This window comes from Aquarana catesbeiana, linkage group LG01, assembly GCF_042186555.1.
Source record: "Aquarana catesbeiana isolate 2022-GZ linkage group LG01, ASM4218655v1, whole genome shotgun sequence".
Classification (NCBI taxonomy): Eukaryota; Metazoa; Chordata; class Amphibia; order Anura; family Ranidae; genus Aquarana; species Aquarana catesbeiana.
The window spans coordinates 328,308,725-328,330,484 of NC_133324.1; the positions used below are offsets into that span (position 1 = coordinate 328,308,725).

Below are 21,760 nucleotides of genomic sequence, written 5' to 3' on the forward strand. Positions count from 1 at the left end.
CACCAGGGTATGTAAACTTTTGATCAGGGTCATTTGGGTAGTTTCTGTTGCCATTATGACTTAAAAAGTTTAAACACAATTGATTGATAATAAATGGCTTCAGCCAAACACTAACCATGAGTGAAAGAAATGTTTTTGTGTTCTCATTCATATTCTCTAAAAAATGGCCAAGAAATCATAAATTTTGCCGGGGTATGTAAACTTATGAGCACAACTGTACATACTGAATTAAAAGTAAACCTTTGCGTGCACACAAATATGGAAGCTGCCATTATTAACTAGTTTTCAAAAGGTTCTGGGCTTAACTACTTAGTAAGTCACTTATGTAGAACAAGCATGCTGGCCTGGAGCACAGATTATTTGTATGTCACAGCCTGCATGCTTGATCCAGATCAGCAACTCACTAGGTAGTGCAGCTAGAATGAGGATGACAATTCTGAAGGTTTCACTTTTTAAAAACAAGCAATAGTCCATCCTCAGACTATTTATGGACATCTGGTAATAAAACATGTGGATATTTTGCCTTGACATGATGTCTTTCCCCAGCCACAACCTTGAGATGAAGCATTTACCTGGTGCAGACCCCGAACTAGTACTTATATCCCCCCAGTACGAGGAGTTAGAGGTAAGTGATGAACAGTATGGTATTTTTCTAAAGAATTTGACTATAGTTTTTGGCATTTCTTTCTATGTACAGCTTTACATTTCTCTTGAGACTTGTACCCATTAAAATCCTGGATTATCAAAACACTGACCTTATAGTATCTTTTAGTCTATAAGAATCCTTTTTTTCTTCAGTACCTTATTGTAGTCTCCAGATGTCGCTGTTAAATCCACAGTCTACAAAAAACAGCTGACAAAAAGGTCTTTATGGGTGTACGGCATTTTAAATGCACCACGCTTAACAGACAACCAAAACATTAATACATCTTTATTAATGTTAAATTAAAAAGATCAATAAAAAGAAGCATTGGCTGAACCTATGTCAAAGACCATTATACGCTCATTAACTCTGGCATACTACTTATATAGATAACTCAATCATCAACATGTCATTATTTATTCCCACATGTCCTAAAGATAGCATTGTAAATGCATATCTGGGCATATGTAATGGCATTTTGATGACTGAGTTATCTATACTGTAGCATGTCAGTGTTTATGGGAGTAGAATCTTTGACATATGTTCTGCCTATGCTTCTTTTTATTCAACTGCTTTTTGTAGACTGTAGATCTAACAGCGGCATCTGGAGACTACAATAAGGTACTGCAGAGCAAAATAATTCCTATAGACTAAAAAATACCATAGGGTTAGCGTTTTAATAACCCAGGATTATAATGGATACAAGTCCCAAGAGAAACTCAAAGTAAAACGAATTGTTTTATAAAATTATATTCTATTTTGTAGCTTCATAACATGGTTTTAGATCTTTCTTTTACAAGTAGCTATTACATACAGGGTCCATAGAAGTCACAACACATTATTTTTTTGTTTTAAAAGCGAAAACAGGTTTGCCTATAAAGTCTTACAAATGTGTGTGATGGGTTACTATGCCGATTTCTTCAATCGTGGCTATAAAATAGGAGTTTAATCTACTGAACTCACAGCAGTGGAGTTTGAACTCAACAGGATGTTTTTCAGTAACCCAGTTAAGGCCAGCCTGGAAAACATTTAAAGGAGCTTTGGGCTCCACCTGCTGCCAAACTAAAAGAAAATAGTACTTTTTTTATAGTCCTGACCATTATAAATAAACACAACCATTCCCAATAAGTTAGGCCTGTCATGGAGGCAAAAAATCAGGTGTTTACTGCTGGCCTCACTATATTACAGAGCACTCTGTTACCTTAGACCAGCCATTTTCTGTGTGACCCTAGAGTTCCTTTAGAGCAGTGGTTCTCAATCTTCTAGTGCCGTGACAACTTGATAAAATTTCTCAAGATGTGGGGACCCCTAACAGTAAAATTATTTTCATAGCGTGGGTTGTCAGCACGCAAGGCAAGACAAGTAATTTGCACCCCTAACCCACGGACAATATTTTTTTAGACTTATTTATTGTCTTATATATACTCACAGTATCTCACAAAAGTGAGTACACCCCTCACATTTTTGTAAATATTTTATTATATCTTTTCATTTGACAACACTGAAGAAATGACACTTTGCTACAATGTAAAATAGTGAGTGTACAGCTTGTATAACAGTGCAAATTTGCTGCCCCCCTCAAAATAACTCAACAGTGATTACACCCCTAAGTGAAAATGTCCAAATTGGGCCCAATTAGCCATATTCCCTCCCTGGTGTCATTTGACTCATTAGTGTTACAAGTTAGTGTTAGTTTCTCATGAGACCAACATAAACTTATTTGGTTCAGATGGTGTCAAGCGTGTGTAGCAACCAGGTGAGGAGTACAAAGACAAGCGTGTCTTGCCTACAGTCAAGCATGGTGGTGGGAGTGTGATGGTCTGGGGCTGCATGAGTGCTGCCGGCACCGGGGAGCTACAGTTTATCGAGGGCACTATGAATGCCAACATGTACTGTGACATACTGAAGCAGAACATGATCCCCTTCCTTCGGAGACTGGGCCGCAGGGCATTATTCCAACATAACGACCTCAAACACATCTCCAAGACAACCACTGCCTTGCTAAAGAAGCTGAGGGTAAAGGTGATGGACTGGCCAAGCATGTCTCCAAACCTTAACCCTATTGAGCATCTGTGGGGCATCCTCAAACGGAAGGTGGAGTAGCGCAAGGTCTCTAACATCTACCAGCAACATGATGTCGTCATGGAGGAGTGGGAGGACTCCAGTGGCAACCTCTGAAGCTCTGGTGAACTCTATGACCAAGATGGTTAAGGCAGTGCTGGAAAATAATGCTGGTTACACAAAATATTGACACTTTGGGCCCAATTTGGACATTTTCACTTAGGGGTGTACTCACTTTTGTTGCCAGGGCTTAGACATTAATGGCTGTGTGTTGAGTTATTTTGAGGGGGCAGCAAATTTACTCTGTTATACAAGCTGTACACTCACTACTTTACATTGTAGCAAAGTGTCATGTCTTCAGTGTTGTCACATGAAAAGGTATACATTTACAAAAATGTGAGGGGTGTACTCACTTTTGTGAGATACTGTGTATGTGTGTATATATATATATATATATATATATATATATACACATATACATATATACATATACACACACACACACTATATTGTCAAAGTATTGGGACGCCTGCCTTTACACGCACCTGAATTTTCCGACAACAAAATCCGTTGTCAGAAATTCCGATCGTGTGTACACAAATTCGATGCACAAAGTGCCACGCATGCTCAGAATAAATTAAGAGACAAAAGCTATTGGCTACTGCCCCGTTTATAGTCCCGACGTACGTGTTTTACGTCACCGCGTTCAGAACGATCGGATTTTCCGACAACTTTGTGTGACCGTGTGTATGAAAGACAAGTTTGAGCCAACATCCGTCGGAAATAATCCATGGATTTTGTTGTCGGAATGTCCAATCAATGTCCGACCGTGTGTACAGGGCATAAGTCCGTTGGGTTCAACATGCGAACAGGCAAAAAATTTGTTTGAACACCGTTAAAGTCTATGGGACACAAACATGAATAATCAAAAATACTAATTTTAAAGGCTTATCTGCAAGTTATTGTCATAAAAAGTGTTTGGGGACCTGGGTCCTGCCCCAGGGGACATGTATCAATGCAAAAAAAAAACAGGCCCTTTGGGTCTGGTATGAATATTAAGGGGAACCCCAAACCAAAATTAAAAAAAAAAATTGCGTGGGGGCCCCCCAAATTCCATACCAGGCTCTTCAGGTCTGGTATGGATATTAAGGGGAACCCCGCTCAAGAATTAAAAAAAGATGGTGTGGGGATCCCCCTCAAAATCCATACCAGACCCTTCAGGTCTGGTATGGATTTTAAGGGTAACCCCACGCCAAAATAAAAAAAAAATGGCGTGGGGGTCCCCCCAAAAATCCATACCAGACCCTTATCCAAGCGAGAGAGCGCCCCCCCCCTGAACCGTACCAGGCCACATGCCCTCAACATGGGGAGGGTGCTTTGGCCCCACCTTGCCCGGTGGTTGTGGGGGTCTGCGGTCGGGGGGCTTATCGGAATCTGGAAGCCCCCTTTAACAAGGAGACCCCAGATCCCCGCCTCCCCCCTGTGTGAAATGGTAACTGGGTACAAATGTACCCCTACCATTTCACAAAAAAAAGTGTGAAAATGGTAAAAATAACATGATACGGCTTGGGGACTAATCCTTTATTAAAAAATAAAACTGTCCCACGAAGTCTTCTTCTCTTGCTCCGCCGACAGACCGAAAAAGGAAAAAAAAAACAAAAACCCGCATGCCGCCAGCCATTCCGACTACATGGGAGGCACCCCCTGTAATGACCGTCCTCTCAGGTGACAGTTCTTTTATAACTGAGGGCGGGGCCACACGGTGACATTGGCGGGTGACCCTGCCCCCCTCTGTCGCACGGAGACATCCCTATGGCTTCTCCGTAGCGTCAGAGGGGAGGGGCTAACCGGTTACATCACCGGGTGGCCCCACCCCCCTCTGATGCTACGGGGAAGCCATAGGGAAGTCCCCATGTGTCAGAGGGGAGCGGGGTCACCCAAGAACGTCACCGCATGGCCTCCCTACCCTGTTACCATTTCACACGGGGGGGCGGGATCTGGGGGTCCCCTTGTTTAAGGGGGCTTCCAGATTCCAGATAAGCACCCCCGCCCACAGACCCCCACAATCTTCGGGCAAGGTTTGTGGGGATGAGGCCCTTGTCCCCATCAACATGGGGACACGGTGCTTTGGGGGGTTACCCTAAAGCACCCTTCCCATGTTGAGGACATGTGGCTTGGTACGGTTCAGGAGGAGGGGCGCTCTCTCGTCCCCCCTCTTTTCCTGCGGCCTGCCAGGTTGCGTGCTCGGATAAGGGTCTGGTATGGTTTTTTGGATGGACCCCCACACCATTCTTTTTTTAATCTTGGCGTGGGAGTTCCCCTTAAAATCCATACCAAACCTGAAGGGTCTGGTATGGATTTTGAGGGGGACCCAAACCCATTCTGAAGGGCCTGGAGGAGCCACGAGAGCCGCCGGGGGACCCCAGAAGTCCAGGTTTGGGGCCACTCTGTGCAAAACGAGCTGCACCGTGGAGGTAAGTATGATATGTTTGTTATTAAAAAAAAAAAAAAAAGAACCCTTACAATCAATTTAAGGCATCAGCATACCAAGACATTTTGGGCAATTCATGCTCCCAACCTTGTGGGAACAGTTTAGGGGTGGCCTCTTCCTGATCCAACCTGACTGCACACCAGTGCACAAAGCAAGGTCCATGCTGTCCCTGGATGCAAACCAGGGACTCACTAGGTGTACACCAATTTGAGTTTAATCCCTCTGGTAAGCAGCTTCTGGTGTCTTTGGTGGTGGATCTACTATCAACTGTTATTACATCATACATATTTGAAGTTAAAGACTATTACTATATCATATCCACATGGGGTTGAGGATTATCATCACACATGATTGAAGTTTGTCACTGACTTTTTTTGGACATCACACGTCCAAGTTCCTTTATTTATTCTATGAACGGGCTCTACGCTTGCAATTTTTTAACCCATGTTTTTGTATAGTGGAAGCCCGGAATAAGTGGTTACGTGATTTTTATTGCAAATCCAGCTTTAATAAGCAGAGTATCCCTATACAGGATGGGTTAATTCTGTATTCACAGTATGGGACACCTACAAGTCACAGTCATATATTCATACCTTTAGTTTCAAGATCTCATGGAAATTGCTTAATTCCAGTTATAATTTCTCTAACAGAATGATGAACTGTTTACTTGTGACAAGCTATGTTCTGCCCTATGGACTCTGCAAGTTATAATTAGAAGCAGTTTTATAAATAATGGAAATATGCTTGACCTTTCAGAGCATTAAAAATTCTTATACTTTATTCTTTTCAGAGAATCCCACTATCTGAAATGAAGAGACATGAAATCAACCAGCTCTTGCAGGATTTAGGGTTTTATAAGAAAGAAAGTCCAGACGCCCCTGTGCCCCCAGAATTCCAGATGGCACCTGCAAAAACTATTAAGGAAGAAACACCGGAGGTTGAAGAGAAGAAGGTCAAGGAGGAGGATACCAAGGAAGAGTTGTAGGAGCTGGGCACACACACAGGGATTCTTTCTCTGCCACGTCTTGTGCCATAGAAAGGATTGCAGTCAAATACTAGTAATTACTTTAATGATTCTTAGTATAGAGCAGGGATATGCAATTAGCGGACCTGCAGCTGTTGCAAAAGTCCCATCATGCCTCTGCCTCTGGGTGCCATGATTGTGGCTGTCAGAGTCTTGCTATGCCTCATGGGACTTGTAGTTCTGCAACAGCTGGAGGTCCGCTAATTGCATATCACTGGTATAGAGTATCAGAGTATAGAGTATCAACATAGCAAATGCTAAAATTGCAGAACCTACTGAAAGACCCAACTTGTTATCTTCACAGCGGAGCCTACCAGTTAAATGGCTCTTATTCAGAAGCACTACAGTAAGATCTCATCACCATAAAGTCCTAAAACATTTTATCTTCACTTACAAATGGTTACCTAAAAATACCAGCATCAGTAAACATTTAAAAGCAATAAACTAGCTTCAAGCAGCTCTCTCATAGGACCCTTCATTTGCAATTTGTGAGTTGGCTTTTGGAAGCTTCAGACATGTGCTATAAGTTTGATTAAAATAACAGCCAGCTCTTTTTTATTTTTCAGTTAAGTTGTCGGAACTCAAATTTATTTTTTATTGCAACTACACTGCTTTTTTTAGGATTCATGCAACAAATGTTCAAATGAACATTTACAAAAAAATCAGGTATAGAGGAAACTGTTACCTAAATATTCACTGTGAACAGATATGCAAAATGGATAGTAACTTGGAGCATGTATGATCTGGTAGAGTTTGGGGAAATAACAAGTTGGGATTCTCATACTGACTACTGTGGGAGCTGGGCATATGTGATGATAGATTGTGATAGGTAGCTTTGTGCTATAGATTATAAGCTACTGGGTATTAGATGAAGTTCAAATTTGAATCTTAGATATTCGTTAGATAAATCTTGAGTCTTAGATATTCCTCTCAACATTCTTGGCATCTGCAATCTGCCTAGTGCAGAAGGAGAGGGAGGAATATAATTGAACAACTAGATGACATCAGAACTTTTTCATATTATCTGACCACTGTTGTCTTTGGGGACATGAATGAAGATCTCAGCTGTAAAGTGTCTTGGTTGGGAACTGATGTAAATGGTCCTCATGACAAGGAAAGGTCAGCCACTTTACACCTGGAAAAAGTTACTTATGTTTAATAAAGAAAACCTTTTAATAAAAGATGTTTTTTTTTAAAGGTTTTTTAATTTATTTAACCTTTCCATTTGACAGTACAGCAAAACACAATTACGGTATAACTAATAGAAAAATACCTTCAGCTTAGTGCATTGTCAGTATTTGTGATTACAGAGTTGAACAATATTCAATCTATATACGGTATACTCATGCAGGTGTCATCCAGGGGTCCATGACCATTAGTATAAACAAATAAATGGCTTAGTAGATATTAAAGTGGTATCAAAGCCAAAAACAAAAATTATATATGTTGTAGGTTACCGATACCTAAATGTGGTGGCTGCATTTGTTTTCTTGATTTCATTTTGTTATTCCTTTTATTTTCACCTGGTGATCTGGCCAGTAACACCAACAGCAGCCTATAAAGTGTAACTTTTACACACTGCTACTACAGTGATATCCACTAGCTTGTAGGTCCCATGGCCAGCTGCTGTTCTACTGCATGTTGGCCACTTAGCACAGGTACCATTCAGAGATCACTTTGAATCTTCTCAATGAATGCAAAGCGTTGTCTGATTGGACAAGGTGTAGAGGCTAGGCGGTTGCATCACGTCTTCCACCTCATCCAGTCAGAGCAGCTTTCCTTGTGGCAGCTGCCTGGTATGGGACCATAAGCTAGTTGAGATCACACTATAGTAGAGGAGCCTACTGCAGTGATTTCCAGCTTCTAGAGGGATCCCACAGGTATGGTATATGCATAGCTGTATCTAACTATACTGTATGTAAAAACCTGGAATTCTTTAAAGACAACCACAATTTTTTTTAAGGGAACCTGTAATTAGAGAACCACATATGCTTCCATTCCATTAATCTCTTATAAGAAATACTAATGGTCTGGCATGTCTTTCAATAACCTTAGTAGTCTGAACACAGAACAGGAGTTCCAATCAAAATTTCTTAAACTCAGCTTGCTGCACGTTTGTTTCAAAAAAATTTCTTTGCTTGACAACCCTTTCGGGAACCCGACTAGATACAGGTCCAATCTGAAATGCGAGGTTAGAGAACCTCATCAAAGTTACTTCTTTGCATGTCACTATAGAATTATTTTCTTCGTGTCCATTGAGTACCAAAGGAAGTCTAACGTTCAGGTTATACTGCCACCTATAGGAAAATTGGAAAGCAAGCAAGCAAAAAAAAAAAAAAAAAAATTGAAAAAAAAAAAAAATTGAAAAATTTAAGCCAGCCCAGGATAACCCCTCCCACTATCAGCATGCCTCTATTTTGTAGCAAAGCAGTACTGAAAGCATGACCATAAACAGAGGGAGTACAAAAATCCTATTTGCTTTTTTGCCCATCGAGGGACTCAGTCTTTAACCTTTAGGACTTTCAAAAGTAGGCAAACTGAGGTGTGGGCAACACAGAAAACAAACTCAAACTGCTGCCAAAAACAGAAAACTAGGGGCTGACTGCTGGTCAAAGAGCTGCCTGAGTGACCTTACCTTATGTCCAAAGCTGTCATCAGATGAGGCTGCAAAGTTCACCTGGTAGCATTTAGAGAAGGTGTTAACAGAAAACCAATTTGAAGATTGAAGCTTCGTGTGACTTTTGCAAGCAGAGCAGCAGCAGGGAGAAGCTTCCTCATCCTTGTATGTTGGGAAAGAGAGTGTGAGCAACACTCAGCCCTGCAGATTACCTCATAGCTCAGTCCCACAGCATTAACCCCTTCTGCTATAAAACTGTTGGGAACAGCAAAATAAAGGCACCCAGTGGCCCAAATAGTTGAGATAATCCCACGGCCCAAATGACTTGCTCAGATTTATGCTAAGCGCTGGCAATGCCAGCAGCTCTTAAACTGGAGAGCTCTTAGCAGCTAACTTTTACCAGTACGGATTCTGGAAAACATTAGACACAGAACCCAGTGCCCAAAGGTGACTTCCAGGCCAACCCTGCAAAGTCCAGTACAGCGGGGTCCAGACACAGTACTCCAAAAGCCAGCCTGAGGACAACCATGGTGGAGATCTGAAACAGAAGAGTCAAAGCTTTAGCAGCAATGTAGAGAAGAGTCTTGACTGAAGAAGAAAAAAAAATGTAAAGAAATGAAAAAACAAGCAAAAACTGGGTGCTAGCAAAATATAAATTAGTATTTTAGTACATAGTAGTAGTAGTAGAAATATAACATTTGTAAAAACAAAAAGGGGTATAAATGCAGAGAAAAAAAATACATTTCTATTGTACAAAGAAGAAAGAAAGTGGGTTTGAAAAGGGGATATTTAGAAACATACAAGAGATCAAGGGACTGCAATGTTCAGACCCGGTTCACACAGGGGCGACTTAGCCGCCTGAAAAGTCACGTTCCGTTCTGTACTATGGAACCGTTCTATTATGAGTGACTCAAGTGGCTCCAACTTAGAAAAAGGTTCCTGTACTACTTTTGGGGCGACTTGCATTGACTTCTATACAGAAGTCATTTTGCAAGCCGCCGCTGAAGTCGTGTGCAGGTCGCCTCTGTGAGTCGCGCAGCAAGTCGTGCCGTCCCTGTGTTAACCGGCTCTTACTGTTTTGTTTATTTGTTAACAGTAAACAAATAAAGATTAAGAAAGCCTGCTCAGGTGAATTACACTAATAGGTGTGCGTGTAATGGTAGAACGTTATAAATTGGTGTACCTGGATGAAGTCAAGAAAGCACGTTACAGCAGGGATAGGGCTCGGAAGCCATCAGTCTTTTCTGGTTTATTACTGTCCTCTGCTACTAAGGTCTCCAATAACATAAAATCATTGAGCCCACTTCAAAATTCATGGAGGAGAAGTTGACTTCCAATGTTCGGATATGTCCACACAAGTTGAACTTGTCAGTAGGCAATGTCTTAATATTTCTTTGTTGATTTTGAAAATGGAACCAGAAAACATTGATAGGAGAGCCAACTCAGGAGAAGCTATTGTGTTAAGACATACATACACATTTTTTTATAGACATTAAAAATCAATTGCCAAAATGGAGTGATTAACTGGCATTCCCACCAAATATGTATGTACTGTAGGAGCCATCTATTTCTATGCACCTCCAACAAACCTCTGGGGATAAAGAAAATTTGTCTGTTGGTCGTGTCCAAGAACAGGCCTGATAGACTTGTATAATAGCAATTCTCGTCCACTTACAAATAGTATTTTTTGTGCCCCCCATCACTTTTTTAGGACCAGAAAAAAGAATAAACATGTTGGTGGGTAAACGATCTATGAAAGTCCAGTGTTACCTTTGGTAGAAAAGCGGGGCATAGAGCAGTGGCGGCTGGTGAAGTTTTAGAATGGGGGTGCCAGACCCCGCCTTTCCTTTTTGACCCATCTCACTTGAAAATGACCATGGTTTCAGCGAATAGTGGGCGTGGCTTAAAGAGTGTGGCTATAAGGGGGTGTGGTTAGCTTCTGAGATGAATGAGGGATGGAGGGAGTGAGGAATGGAGTGAGTGAGGGAGGGAGTGAGGGAGGGACAGCAGGCCCAGATCCTACACAACAATAGAAATGTGTATTGTAGAAAGTTTAACAATCAGCAGATAAAGATACCCCAAACACCTGGTGTTAGCACTTCAGTCATCCTGGCACCATGGTTATTATGGTGTCAGGATGATTGAAGCGCATTATTTCTATTATTACATTGTAATATAAAATGAAATCATTCAACTCACCATAATGCAGAATCAGTGGGAGCCCTGAGCGTGTCACCTGCCACCAGATGCTATTAGGTGTCCCCAGCAGAGTCCGTCCTTACATCAGGTGCCCCCAGCAGAGTCCCTTCTTACATCAGGTGCCCCCAGCAGCGGAGTCCCTCCTTACATCAGGTGTCCCCAGCAGCGGAGTCCCTCCTTACATCTATGTCCCTAGCAGCAGAATCCCTCCTTACATCTGTATCCCCATCAGCGGAGCCCCTCCTTACATCTGTGTCCTCATCAGCGGAGACCCTCGTTACATCTGTGTCCCCGTCAGTGGAGCCCCTCGTTACATCTGTGTCCCCAGCGGCGGAGCCCCTCGTTACATCTGTGTCCCCAGCAGCGGAGCCCCTCTTTACACCTGTGTCCCCATCAGCAGAGTCCTCCTTTGCTCTGCTGATGGGGGCACAAATGTAAGGAGGACTCTGCTGATGGGGATACAGATATAAGGAGGACTCTGCTCTGCTGATGGGGACACAGATGTGAGTCCTCCTTACATCTGTGTCCCCATCAGCAGAGCAGAGTCCTCCTCACATCTGTGTCCCCGGCAGCACAGCCCTCCTTCATGCCGCGTCTGTCTCTCCCCTTCAGCGGCAGCTAGTTCCTGGCTTTCTCCATGTGTTCAGTGGAGAGGGGAGGGGCCTCCCCTCTCCACTGAACGCAAGGGGATTAGTCCTTACAGCAGCTGCCATCTTTTTGTAGCCCACTGGAAGTGACTTTGTTCTCACACTGAGAACAAAGCACCCGGCTGTAGTGATATACTACGGGCGGAAGCTGTTCGGCGCGATGGATTATGCCACAAAGCAGCTGGAAACCCCGCCAATGAAGAGCCGCTTCTGCAATCTTGTGATTGCATAGACATGGCGCTTCCCATAGTGCACTGTGTCTGGCGCCCAAATACAGTGCACTTAAGGACTTTTTTTTTTTCTTTTTTTTAAAAGGGCCATGTTTAAAAAAAAAATTGTGACTGCCCAGCAGCGGTGTCCCTCCTTACATCAGGTGCCCCCAGCAGTGGAGTCCCTCCGTACATCAGGTGTCCCCAGCAGCGGAGTCCCTGCTTACATCTGTGTCCCCGTCAGCGGAGCCCCTCCCTACATCTGTGTCCTCGTCAGTGGAGCCCCTCCTTACATCTGTGTGCCCATCAGCGGAGCCCCTCCTAACATCTGTGTGCTCGTCAGTGGAGCCCCTCCTTACATCTGTGTGCCCGTCAGCGGAGCCCCTCCTAACATCTGTGTCCCCGTCAGTGGAGTTGCTCCTTACATCTGTGTCCCCGTCAGTGGAGTTGCTCCTTACATCTGTATCCCCATCAGTGGAGTCCCTCCTTACATCTGTGTCCCCATCAGCGGAGTCCCTCCTTACATCTGTGTCCCCATAAGCAGAGTAGAGTCCTCCTTACATCTGTGTCCCCGTCAGTGGAGTCCCTCCTTACATCTGTGTCCCCATCAGCAGAGTCCCTCCTTACATCTGTGTCCACATCAGCGGAGTCCCTCCTTACATCTGTGTCCCCATAAGCAGAGCCCTCCTTACATCTGTGTTCCCATCAGAAGAGCAGAGTCCTCCTCACATCTGTGTTCCCGGCAGCACAGCCCTCCTTCATGTCACGTATGTCTCTCCCTTTCAGCGGCAGCTAGTTCCTGGCTTTCTCCTTGTGTTCAGTGGAGAGGGGAAAGGCCTCTGGTATAGCGTTAATACCAACTATAAAAAGGTAGGGCTGTTACTGATTAAAATTTTCGTGTTCCTGTTTTCTTTATTCGATTAATTTCGATTAATTATAACACACATACAGATCCAACTATTTTTAGCTGATCTCCTTGCATTGCAACTCTGCATTAGTCAGTGGTAAATGTGGTATACACTATATACAATCACCCGACACTAGTTAGTTTCCACAATCCATGTCTTAACTTCACAGTTCACACAAATACGTTTTAAATTCAAACTGTAGCACTGATGTAAGTCATTTTTTTATTAAACTTTAAGAAGAAATTTGCCTACACTTAGCTCACTGAATGATCCCAGTTAACCACATCCATATTTACCATCGCTTTCCAGTGACGTCACGGACATCAACGTCACTGGACTCCTCCCCCCTTCTGTTTGTTAGCAGACGGAGGCACTTGGGGAAGGGGGGAGGAGTCCGGTGATGGCGATGTCCATGATGTCACTGGATCTCCGACGGAACTCCCTGAAGACCTGGAAGCCGGTGGACAGGTGAGTACCGATCAAAAGAATTTTGATCGATCAAAAAAATTAACGATTAATCAAGGAATTGTTAATTTCCGCAGCCCTATAAAAAGGTATAACATTTCTAGAGTTCTTTTAATCCACATGCCAACTCATTTGTAATAGAGTGTGGATTTAATATTTACTGCACAAAAAGATAGGTCACAGCAGACACTGTAACCTGGAAAGATCCACTTTTTTCCCCCCCACGTCCAAAAGGCATATATAGTACTTATATGCCTCTTAACGAATCAATTCCAAATTTGCTCTAATATGAAATCTTTGATTGATTACAAATCAGTACAAAATAAATAAATCCGGCTACAGTTTTTATAGATATCAGTACAGACTGTGCAGGCCTGCATATTGCGGGCTTGACCGTTTTGCTGTATAATGAAAAGAATCAAGGTGAAGTTCAAACTGAATTTAGAATAGGATAAGCGTTACATTTTATCGCAGCCAATATGCTATTATATATCCTCTAACATTTTGTAAGAATTTCACAATTGAGGGCAGACAGAATACTTTTATGAGATTGTGAAATAATAGCAACTGAATAGCCTCATTGTGACATCTGGACGTTTGTTAGTTTGTATGTGGAGACATTGTTGTCCATTTTAAAAAAAGGTGTGGTGAATGGTTAAAATGTGTACATTCATTGATTTTGTACTGATTTGTAATCAATTAACGATTTTGTATTAAAGAAAACTTGGAATTGATTCATTAAGAGGAATATAAGTATATGGCACTTGGATTTGGAAATAAGTGGATCTTTCAAGGTTACAATGTTTATGCTTGTGACCGATCTCTTTTTGGAGTAAGGACTACCTTATCAGGTAGGATAATACAATAAGGTTCAGCGATAGAAAAGGCTTAAATCTTGCTGACTCTCCTAGCTTAAACTAGGGAGACCAGGAGCACTGTTTTCAGTGTCAAAAGTTTAATTGAGCAACCCCCAGAGGTTCAAAGATTTCCTTCAGAAAGCTTTGCAAAACTGTGGCTAGGTCTCACGTGGGGAACCTTTTTGACTTCGTTTTTGTAGCAATGGCAGTCAGGAACATTTTATTGAGAGGTTCTCCTACCAAGCGCAACTCTAGGAAACTTGATAAAGCAGCCACTTGCACTTTCAAAGTGTTGAATGCCAAATTGAGGTCTGCTGCTTCTTGCAAGATGTTTATATGTTTATAAAGAAAAAATTTGCGCTAGGTGTGTAGACAATTTCTAAGTGAATAAAACAACCTGTGAAGGAATATCCTGCAACTAAGCACTATAACCTTGATAAAGGGCACTACTAGATAAATACAGAAAGAAGTGCCCCATATGATGTCATTTCTGACAAAACGGCCGTAGGGTAGACATGCTCGTACCGACGGCGCATGCGCGGAGTTTCGTTTTTTGAGCTGAGTTTGTTTTTAATTACGTCCTTGCAAGGAAAAGTTTTATGGATGCCGGTGTGGCGATTTTTAATAAAGGAAAGTCAAAACGCTCTATACTATTGGAGTTTCTTTCCCCTTGGATATCTGGGAGTGATTTTTTCCTGATTGGGTTGCTGTCTGGAGTCTTATGGAGACCGTTTGCTGACACACATTTACCACCCTGGAAGAGATCCATTCGTTGTGAAGACAACACCACGAGTTGATGCTATTATGCCTCTGATCAGAGGCTGTCTGGTAAGCCTTTAATCTATACAAGGTGACGGCGTACATCACGGTGACAGTCACGAATTTATTCCCACAACAAAGTCACTTCAATCCTCAATTTTTTATGGACACTTCTGTTTCTGTATTTTGAACTTTACTAAGATATGTGGATGTGGTGATATTAACCACACATGTATCCCTATGGTGAAGCACTTCTTTTATATATTTTTATATTTGAGCATGAATTATTTTCATTGTTTATGGTTCACATATAACAGTTATTTATTTATTCATTAGCACCACTTTTTGGGTTTTGCATATATCCAGCGCTGCACTTCTTTCTGTATTTATGCTTCTTGCAAGAACTTGAAGACTACCGGGCTAACCAGTCTTTCTATACGGTTATTGGATTTTCTCCAGCAGGGGAACCTTTTCCATATCTTCCCATATATAATGTTGTTGGATTTCTTCCTGCTCTTCATAATGGTATCACCTTGTCCAACAGTCCTTTGGCTTTTAAAAATTTCCTTTCAGAAGCCAGAGAAAACCCATTTATATTAAAAGTCCATATATTGAATGAGGAGAATTCCAGGCTTAAATATTCTGAATCAGTTCATGAGAGATCTCTGTAGACGTGAAAGGAGAAAGAACCCATCACCCAAACACACTGACCCTTACCATCAGCATGTGGGTTAAACAGCATAGCATTATTAGATGGTGTCCATGTTTCCTATAAACCGAAGAAATTCCTCTCGTTGCCTAGAGGTCCTCACTCCACTGATAGACCCAAAATTAAGGTATATGCCTTTAACCAGAATGGTTATGCCATAAAGGTACACTCCGGAGATGTAGCAGGATATTCATGTATGCATGGGGATGAGAAAGGACAAACTCATTGTGCAAACATCCCAAGCAAGAACAAATTTATTTAGCAAAGGCTCACAAATAAAAACTCACACATGAGAAGTAAAGTTAAGGCAGATAAGGAAAGCGACCAGCACTTCCTACAAATGAGTGTACCTTTATGGCATAACCATTCTGGTTAAAGGCATATACCTTAATTTTGGGTCTATCAGTGGAGTGAGGACCTCCAGGCAACCAGAGGAATTTCTTCAGTTTATGGGAAATGTGGACACCATCTAATAATGCTATGCTGTTTAACCCACTTGCTGATGGTAAGAGTCAGTGTGTTTGGGTGATGGTGATGGGTTCTTTCTCCTTTCACGTCTACAGAGATCTCTCAAACTGATTCAGAATATTTAGGCCTGGAATTCTCCTCATTATTCAATATATGGACTTTTAATATGATATGATCTTTCTATAGCGCTACACCTATACCCCATACATTTTTTATTGCACCCAACAATATTGTGTTAGCTGCTTATATTTACTATTTTCTTGACAACGCAACAAATCAGACTTGTAAAACCTGTGTATAGATGGATGCATCACCAACCCTTGATGTATGAGGTCTAGTCTGCATGGCAGCTTCCGCGGTTCCGCGATGCTCAGTTTGCACAACCCTGTGAACCATGGCCTCTTTGGCCAGAAGGGTGTGAGCACTATTACTTTTTTTCCAGGTGGTTTTTACTTTTTGAAAAACTCTTGGAATCAGCCAAAATGGTGGGAATGCGTACATTAGATCGTCCACCCAAGGGCTTGCTAAAGCATCCACCCAAACGCTGTCCCTTTAAGGAAAAATAGTTCACATTCTTGTTTTCTCTGGAAGGAAAAAGGTCGACCTCAGGGATCGTCCATTTCTCTGTGATCTGGCTGAAAATTTCCTGATTCAGGTTCCACTCTGTTCATGTTATTTTTTTGCTGCTCAAGAAGCCTGCTAGAGAATTCAGTTCCTCTTTTAGATGTATAGCCAAGATGAACAAGAGGGTTTTTCCCCTCAGATAAGGATTTCTGCTGTCTCCATGAGGCGGTGCAATCTCATGTTCCATCTGCTTGTTGATATAGGACACCAATGTTATTTTGTCCGAAAACATTTGAACAAGTCTTCCTTTTATGAATGGCTAAAATGCTGTCAGAGCTTTCTAGGACCACTCAGTTCCCTCACATTGGATGAACTGCGAGAACTGGTTGTACTCCACCTCCCCTGCGCAGATCCATGTGGGCATCCTAGCCCCAAGTACTTGCATCCATAGTTCTTCTCAAGGGAATCAGTTGTATTCAAAGTCATCTCTCTTGCAGGTTATTGGGATATAACCACAAATTTAATTGTTCCTCTCGCTGCTTCTGGAACATGCACCAACAGATCTAATGATATTTGCCAACTGTTCCATGCTGAAAGTACATAATTCTTGAGAGATCTCATAGGTAGCTGTGCCCACTGTCCCCTGGGCATGGCTGCTATCATCAGTCTTAGAATGCTCATGAGTTCCCAAATAGAGAATACAGACCCCAGGAGTAGTTTGAGTGTGGCCTGTAACAGACACCTTGCTTTCTCTTCCATCAGGAAAATCCTGGTCTTTACTAAGTTGATGAAGTAACCTAAGCAGGTCACTCTTTCTGCCAGAGAAAGTTGAGACCTGTCGACGTTGATCAGCCACCCAAGACTTTGAAGGTATCTGATCATGATGTCCAAAATTTGCTTTAGCCTGCCCGCTGATTAGGCAAATAGCCATAGGTCTTCCAAAAAAGAATTTATTTCTATTTCTTTTAACCTTAGGTCTTAAAGTGCTTCCACCAGGACCTTGGTAAAAATCTGTGGGGCTGATGACTGGCCGAATGGCAGGGTGTTGAACTAAAAGAGTTTCTACCTTCACCGCAAACCTGAGGAATTTCTTCAACATTTCTCTGATACGGATATGCAGATATGCGTCCTTCAAATACAGGGTGGCCATAAATACACCTGGGGATAGCAACTCTCTTGTTGAGTATATCGGCGCCATTCTGAAGTTCCTGTATCTCACTGCTTCGTTCACTTGAGGGCTTTTTTCTTAAGAATATAGGAGAGTCAAAAACCCCCTTTCATCTCTTCCAGGATAAGGCTTATAAGCCTCTTCTTTAACAAGGATATCAGTGCTGTGGCTTGAGTAAGATCTTTTGGTAGCAAATGAGAGCCAGGTGGGAGTGAGAGTGGGGGCCTTCCGCCCTCAATGGCAGCTAATTACAAGCAGGTAATTTAATCTGAATTTATTTTCAGGGGGATACAGGATAAGTTTGATTGCGGACAACCAGAGAGATTTTTTTTGCTAATGAAAAGGTTTAAATAAACAATTGATTAAAAAAAATAGAATTGGGGCAAATTGTTGATAAACGGGGAGTTCAGGATGTCCATTTATCCTTGGTCCAGGTGATGAGGGCTAAGAAAATCTGCTGTCCAGTAGTTTACTCCCAGGATGTGCAAAATGGAAAGACACTAGAGAGGAAAACAGGGATTTGCTGCTCACCCCTTGGAAACTGAAAACAAAAGAGAGGTTCCCCCAAGGTGGGGTTTTTAGGCAGCACAATGATAAAGGGAGTCGGATTCAATATCAAAAATATAACAAATTTATTGAGGTGTACCATAAAAGTTAAAACAATGAGCTCCAGTAGGGGGTACATGTTATATGAGCTGAACATATATTGGCAGACACATATTCACAACAACACTGAGTAGCATGAATATTTTGACCTGACGCGTTTCAACCCCTGTACTTGGGGTCTTCTTCAGAGGAATAGTCTGCTGAAAAATATACATAGATGAAATTGATACATGTAAGTAAGTTACATTGATATAGTAGTAGTTACATTCACCATATAGAATATAAATACAATAATAATAATTACCCAATAATGTATGTTCAGCAGAGAGAGGGGCAAGGCCTCCCATATGGAGATCCCTTAGAGAGACTGTCCTCCCGTCCTCCCCGGAGGAAGAGCACCGGGCACCCCTACCGCCAACGCGGTTCAGACCAGGGTAGTGAGAACAGCGACGTGGCTTGCGAGAGGTCACACTCTTGGACACCACCCACCAGACTAGCAGTCAACCAGGGAGCACAGAGAGTTACACCTGTGATAGTAATCAAAGAATTCCTCATGATGAATTCAGTCATTTACACAGTATTGGTCATGTGTCCAAAAGGGGACGTCGGAGAACAACTGTCTCCAGCGCTTACCCAGGGCACAGACACAAGAACAGTGTGCAAATTATATACATATATATATATGATATTCTTCATAGGCAGTATAAAGTATAGGCAGCCCCTCAGTATGTGCTCAATGTGACAGTGATCCAAGTGAGAATGTGAAGAAGCTAAGGTAAATTGGAAGGGTGAAAAATATGTAATGAATAGTGGAGACTGAGTATGGGGATGTGATAAAGTAAAATAAAAGTGATTACACCGAAAGTGCTAGGAGTGAAACAGATATGGAGGGGGAAAGAAGGGAAGTGGGAAAGATGGGAGGGGGGGAGGGAGAAAAAGGAGGGGGAGGGGGGGGGAGGAGGGGGAGAAAAGAGAAAATTGCACAAGTGATTGATTAAGGTTGGATTAATTACCTCAAGGGGTACTAAAAGACATATGTTTTAGCACTATGTTGCCCCATACATACAAGACTGTTGCCTGTCAGCCAACCCGGGATTGGTCATAAGCTATAGCGGGCTCGGTGGATTGGTATCCCACATTGAGTCCACCAGTCTAAAAGTAAGTAAACACAAAAGTATAAGTTGTAGAGAACGGATGGTGGCCAAGCCATTATACAGCAGGGCCACTATAAATAAATGGGGGTCAGTGCGGAGTCAAGTAGTATTCGCACGGACCCCAATTGTATAGGGCAAAAAAGTAGTGCCTAAACAAAGAAAAAACACAGAATAATGGAAGTGGTACTTACTTAATGAAAAGTGAAAAGTACCTGCTGTTCACCAGAGAGGAAGGGAGACTGAGGGTATGCTGCAGATATCGCTTTTATACTGCCTAATGGGGGTGTGTACTTGCTTGTGATTAATCCAGGTGTGTGTGCTAACCCTGGTCGCTCCACGGTGGGCGGCATGGCCGCTATTAAGGCAGTCGAGCGTGGCTTCCCCGGCGTTCCGGAAGAGCTAGGCTCCGACTCAGCGTCACTCTCGCCGAAAACTCGCGATGCCAGTGACGTCGCCCCGCGCGTGCGCAGCGGCGAAAGACATCCGAGAGTGTTCCGGAATGCCGCCGGCAAGGAGGAAGTGATCCCCAATGTAACGCCCGGTGGCCATCCGGGCATCCAATGGGGAGAACATGGGGGGGAGGAGCCACCTGGAACAGGCCGGCTCGTTCCCCACCTTGCCGGGAAGCCAGATCGCGAATCACCCCTGATCCTGAGGTGAGGGCGGAGGAAACACCACAGGACCCCCTCAATCAGGAGGGGAGGGGGGGCAGTCCCAAGGGGAAAAATATACAAAAGAAGATTAAAAAATTGTACAGAACATATATCTGTTGGTTCATAACAATGCCATTCCTACTATACATTGGCATATATATCTATATATAAAAAGCATCAGTACAGAAAGAAAATTTCAAATGCATATGTTGGCATCTATATAGCATCCCGATAAAAGAATGATGAGTAACAGTGGATAAAATGAATATATATATTAATAATACATACTAGTATAATAAAATATCCGATTATTAGGAAAAATAACCAGGGAATGAAGAGCATAGGAAAGAAGGAAGGGGAACAGAACTTTTTATCACGGATTTTGTGAACTGTGTATAGTTTCATTGAAAATTAGCTATTGTGTTTTTCCGGAAACAAAACCCTTTAAAAAAGGGGCAAATGAGATAGCCTCATTAAGTCCTGGGAACGAGGTGGAATTTAGCTTAAAGATCCACCTCTGCTCATGTTGCAACAAAATTTTGTTCCAATCGCCGCCTCGCATGGGTATATGAACTCGATCGAGTGCGGCGAAGGATACTTTGGGCATTACAGAGTTGTGGATTTCCATTACATGACGCCCAAGGGGTAAATATGGATTACTAATTTGCATATGGTAGATATGTTTTGATATCCGCTGATGGAATTCTTGCTTGGTCTTACCCACATAATGCGCTCCACACTCACAGGACATAAGATATACCACCCCTCTTGTTTGGCAGTTGGTAAAATGCCTGGGTTTAAAAATTGACCCATTTGGAAGATGAAAAACCTTTTCACGTCTAATGTATTGGCAATACGAGCAATGCCCACAGGGAAAAGATCCCAGAACAGAACAGTGTTTCAGTCTTTTTTGTGCGTTTCTGAACTCACTCTGAACCAGTTTGTCCTTCAGTGATGTAGCTCGTCTGTAAGTAATGGAGGGGGTATTTGAAATAAACCTACTGACTTTCGGGTCATCTAAAAGTATAGACCAGTGCTTGCGGATGATGTTACTTATCTCATTGTGCTGTTTCGAGAAGCGTAAAATCACCCTGGTGGTAGCCATGTCCTGGTCACGTTTCACTCTCTCTTTGAACAACAATGTATGCCTCGGCTGTGTGACCACTCTGTTATATGCCTTACGTAGGCATGAGCGGCTATAGCCTCACGCTAAAAGCCTCGTTTGTAGTTTTTGTGCTTCTTGTTTGAAAGATACCTCGTCGGAACAATTCCTACGAACACGTAGATACTGTCCATAAGGGATCGAATTTTTTAGACGTGTAGGATGAAAGCTATCCGCGTGAAGAATGGTATTTCCTGCGGTGCTTTTTCGAAAGAGTGTGCTAGAGATTGTATCCTCAGAGGTACGTCTCAGCTGTACATCCAAGAATGTGATCTGGTCGCGATCGTAGGACATAGTAAATTTTAAATTAAATTCGTTTGCGTTGATTTGATCAAAGAACTTTAGTAATAGCTCTTCCGGGCCATCCCAGATGAGGAGGACATCATCAATGCATCG

General features: G+C 42.5%; 2 protein-coding genes across 2 annotated transcripts in view; one reads left to right on the forward strand and one right to left on the reverse strand.

The window, feature by feature from the left end:
* The window catches only part of SELENOM (selenoprotein M), a 38,726-nt gene extending 31,310 nt beyond the window's left edge, over positions 1-7,416 (forward strand). Inside the window, exons 4-5 of the mRNA XM_073631061.1 lie at positions 547-625; positions 5,986-7,416. Of these exons, the coding sequence (XP_073487162.1) occupies positions 547-625; positions 5,986-6,180 (274 nt within the window). The 3' untranslated portion in view covers positions 6,181-7,416. The remainder of the gene's footprint in view (positions 1-546; positions 626-5,985) is intronic.
* The window catches only part of INPP5J (inositol polyphosphate-5-phosphatase J), a 137,027-nt gene extending 128,047 nt beyond the window's left edge, over positions 1-8,980 (reverse strand). The window contains exon 1 of the mRNA XM_073631027.1: positions 8,855-8,980. The gene's annotated coding sequence lies outside the window, so the exon portion shown is untranslated. The remainder of the gene's footprint in view (positions 1-8,854) is intronic.
* Between the last annotated feature and the right edge of the window lie 12,780 nt (positions 8,981-21,760).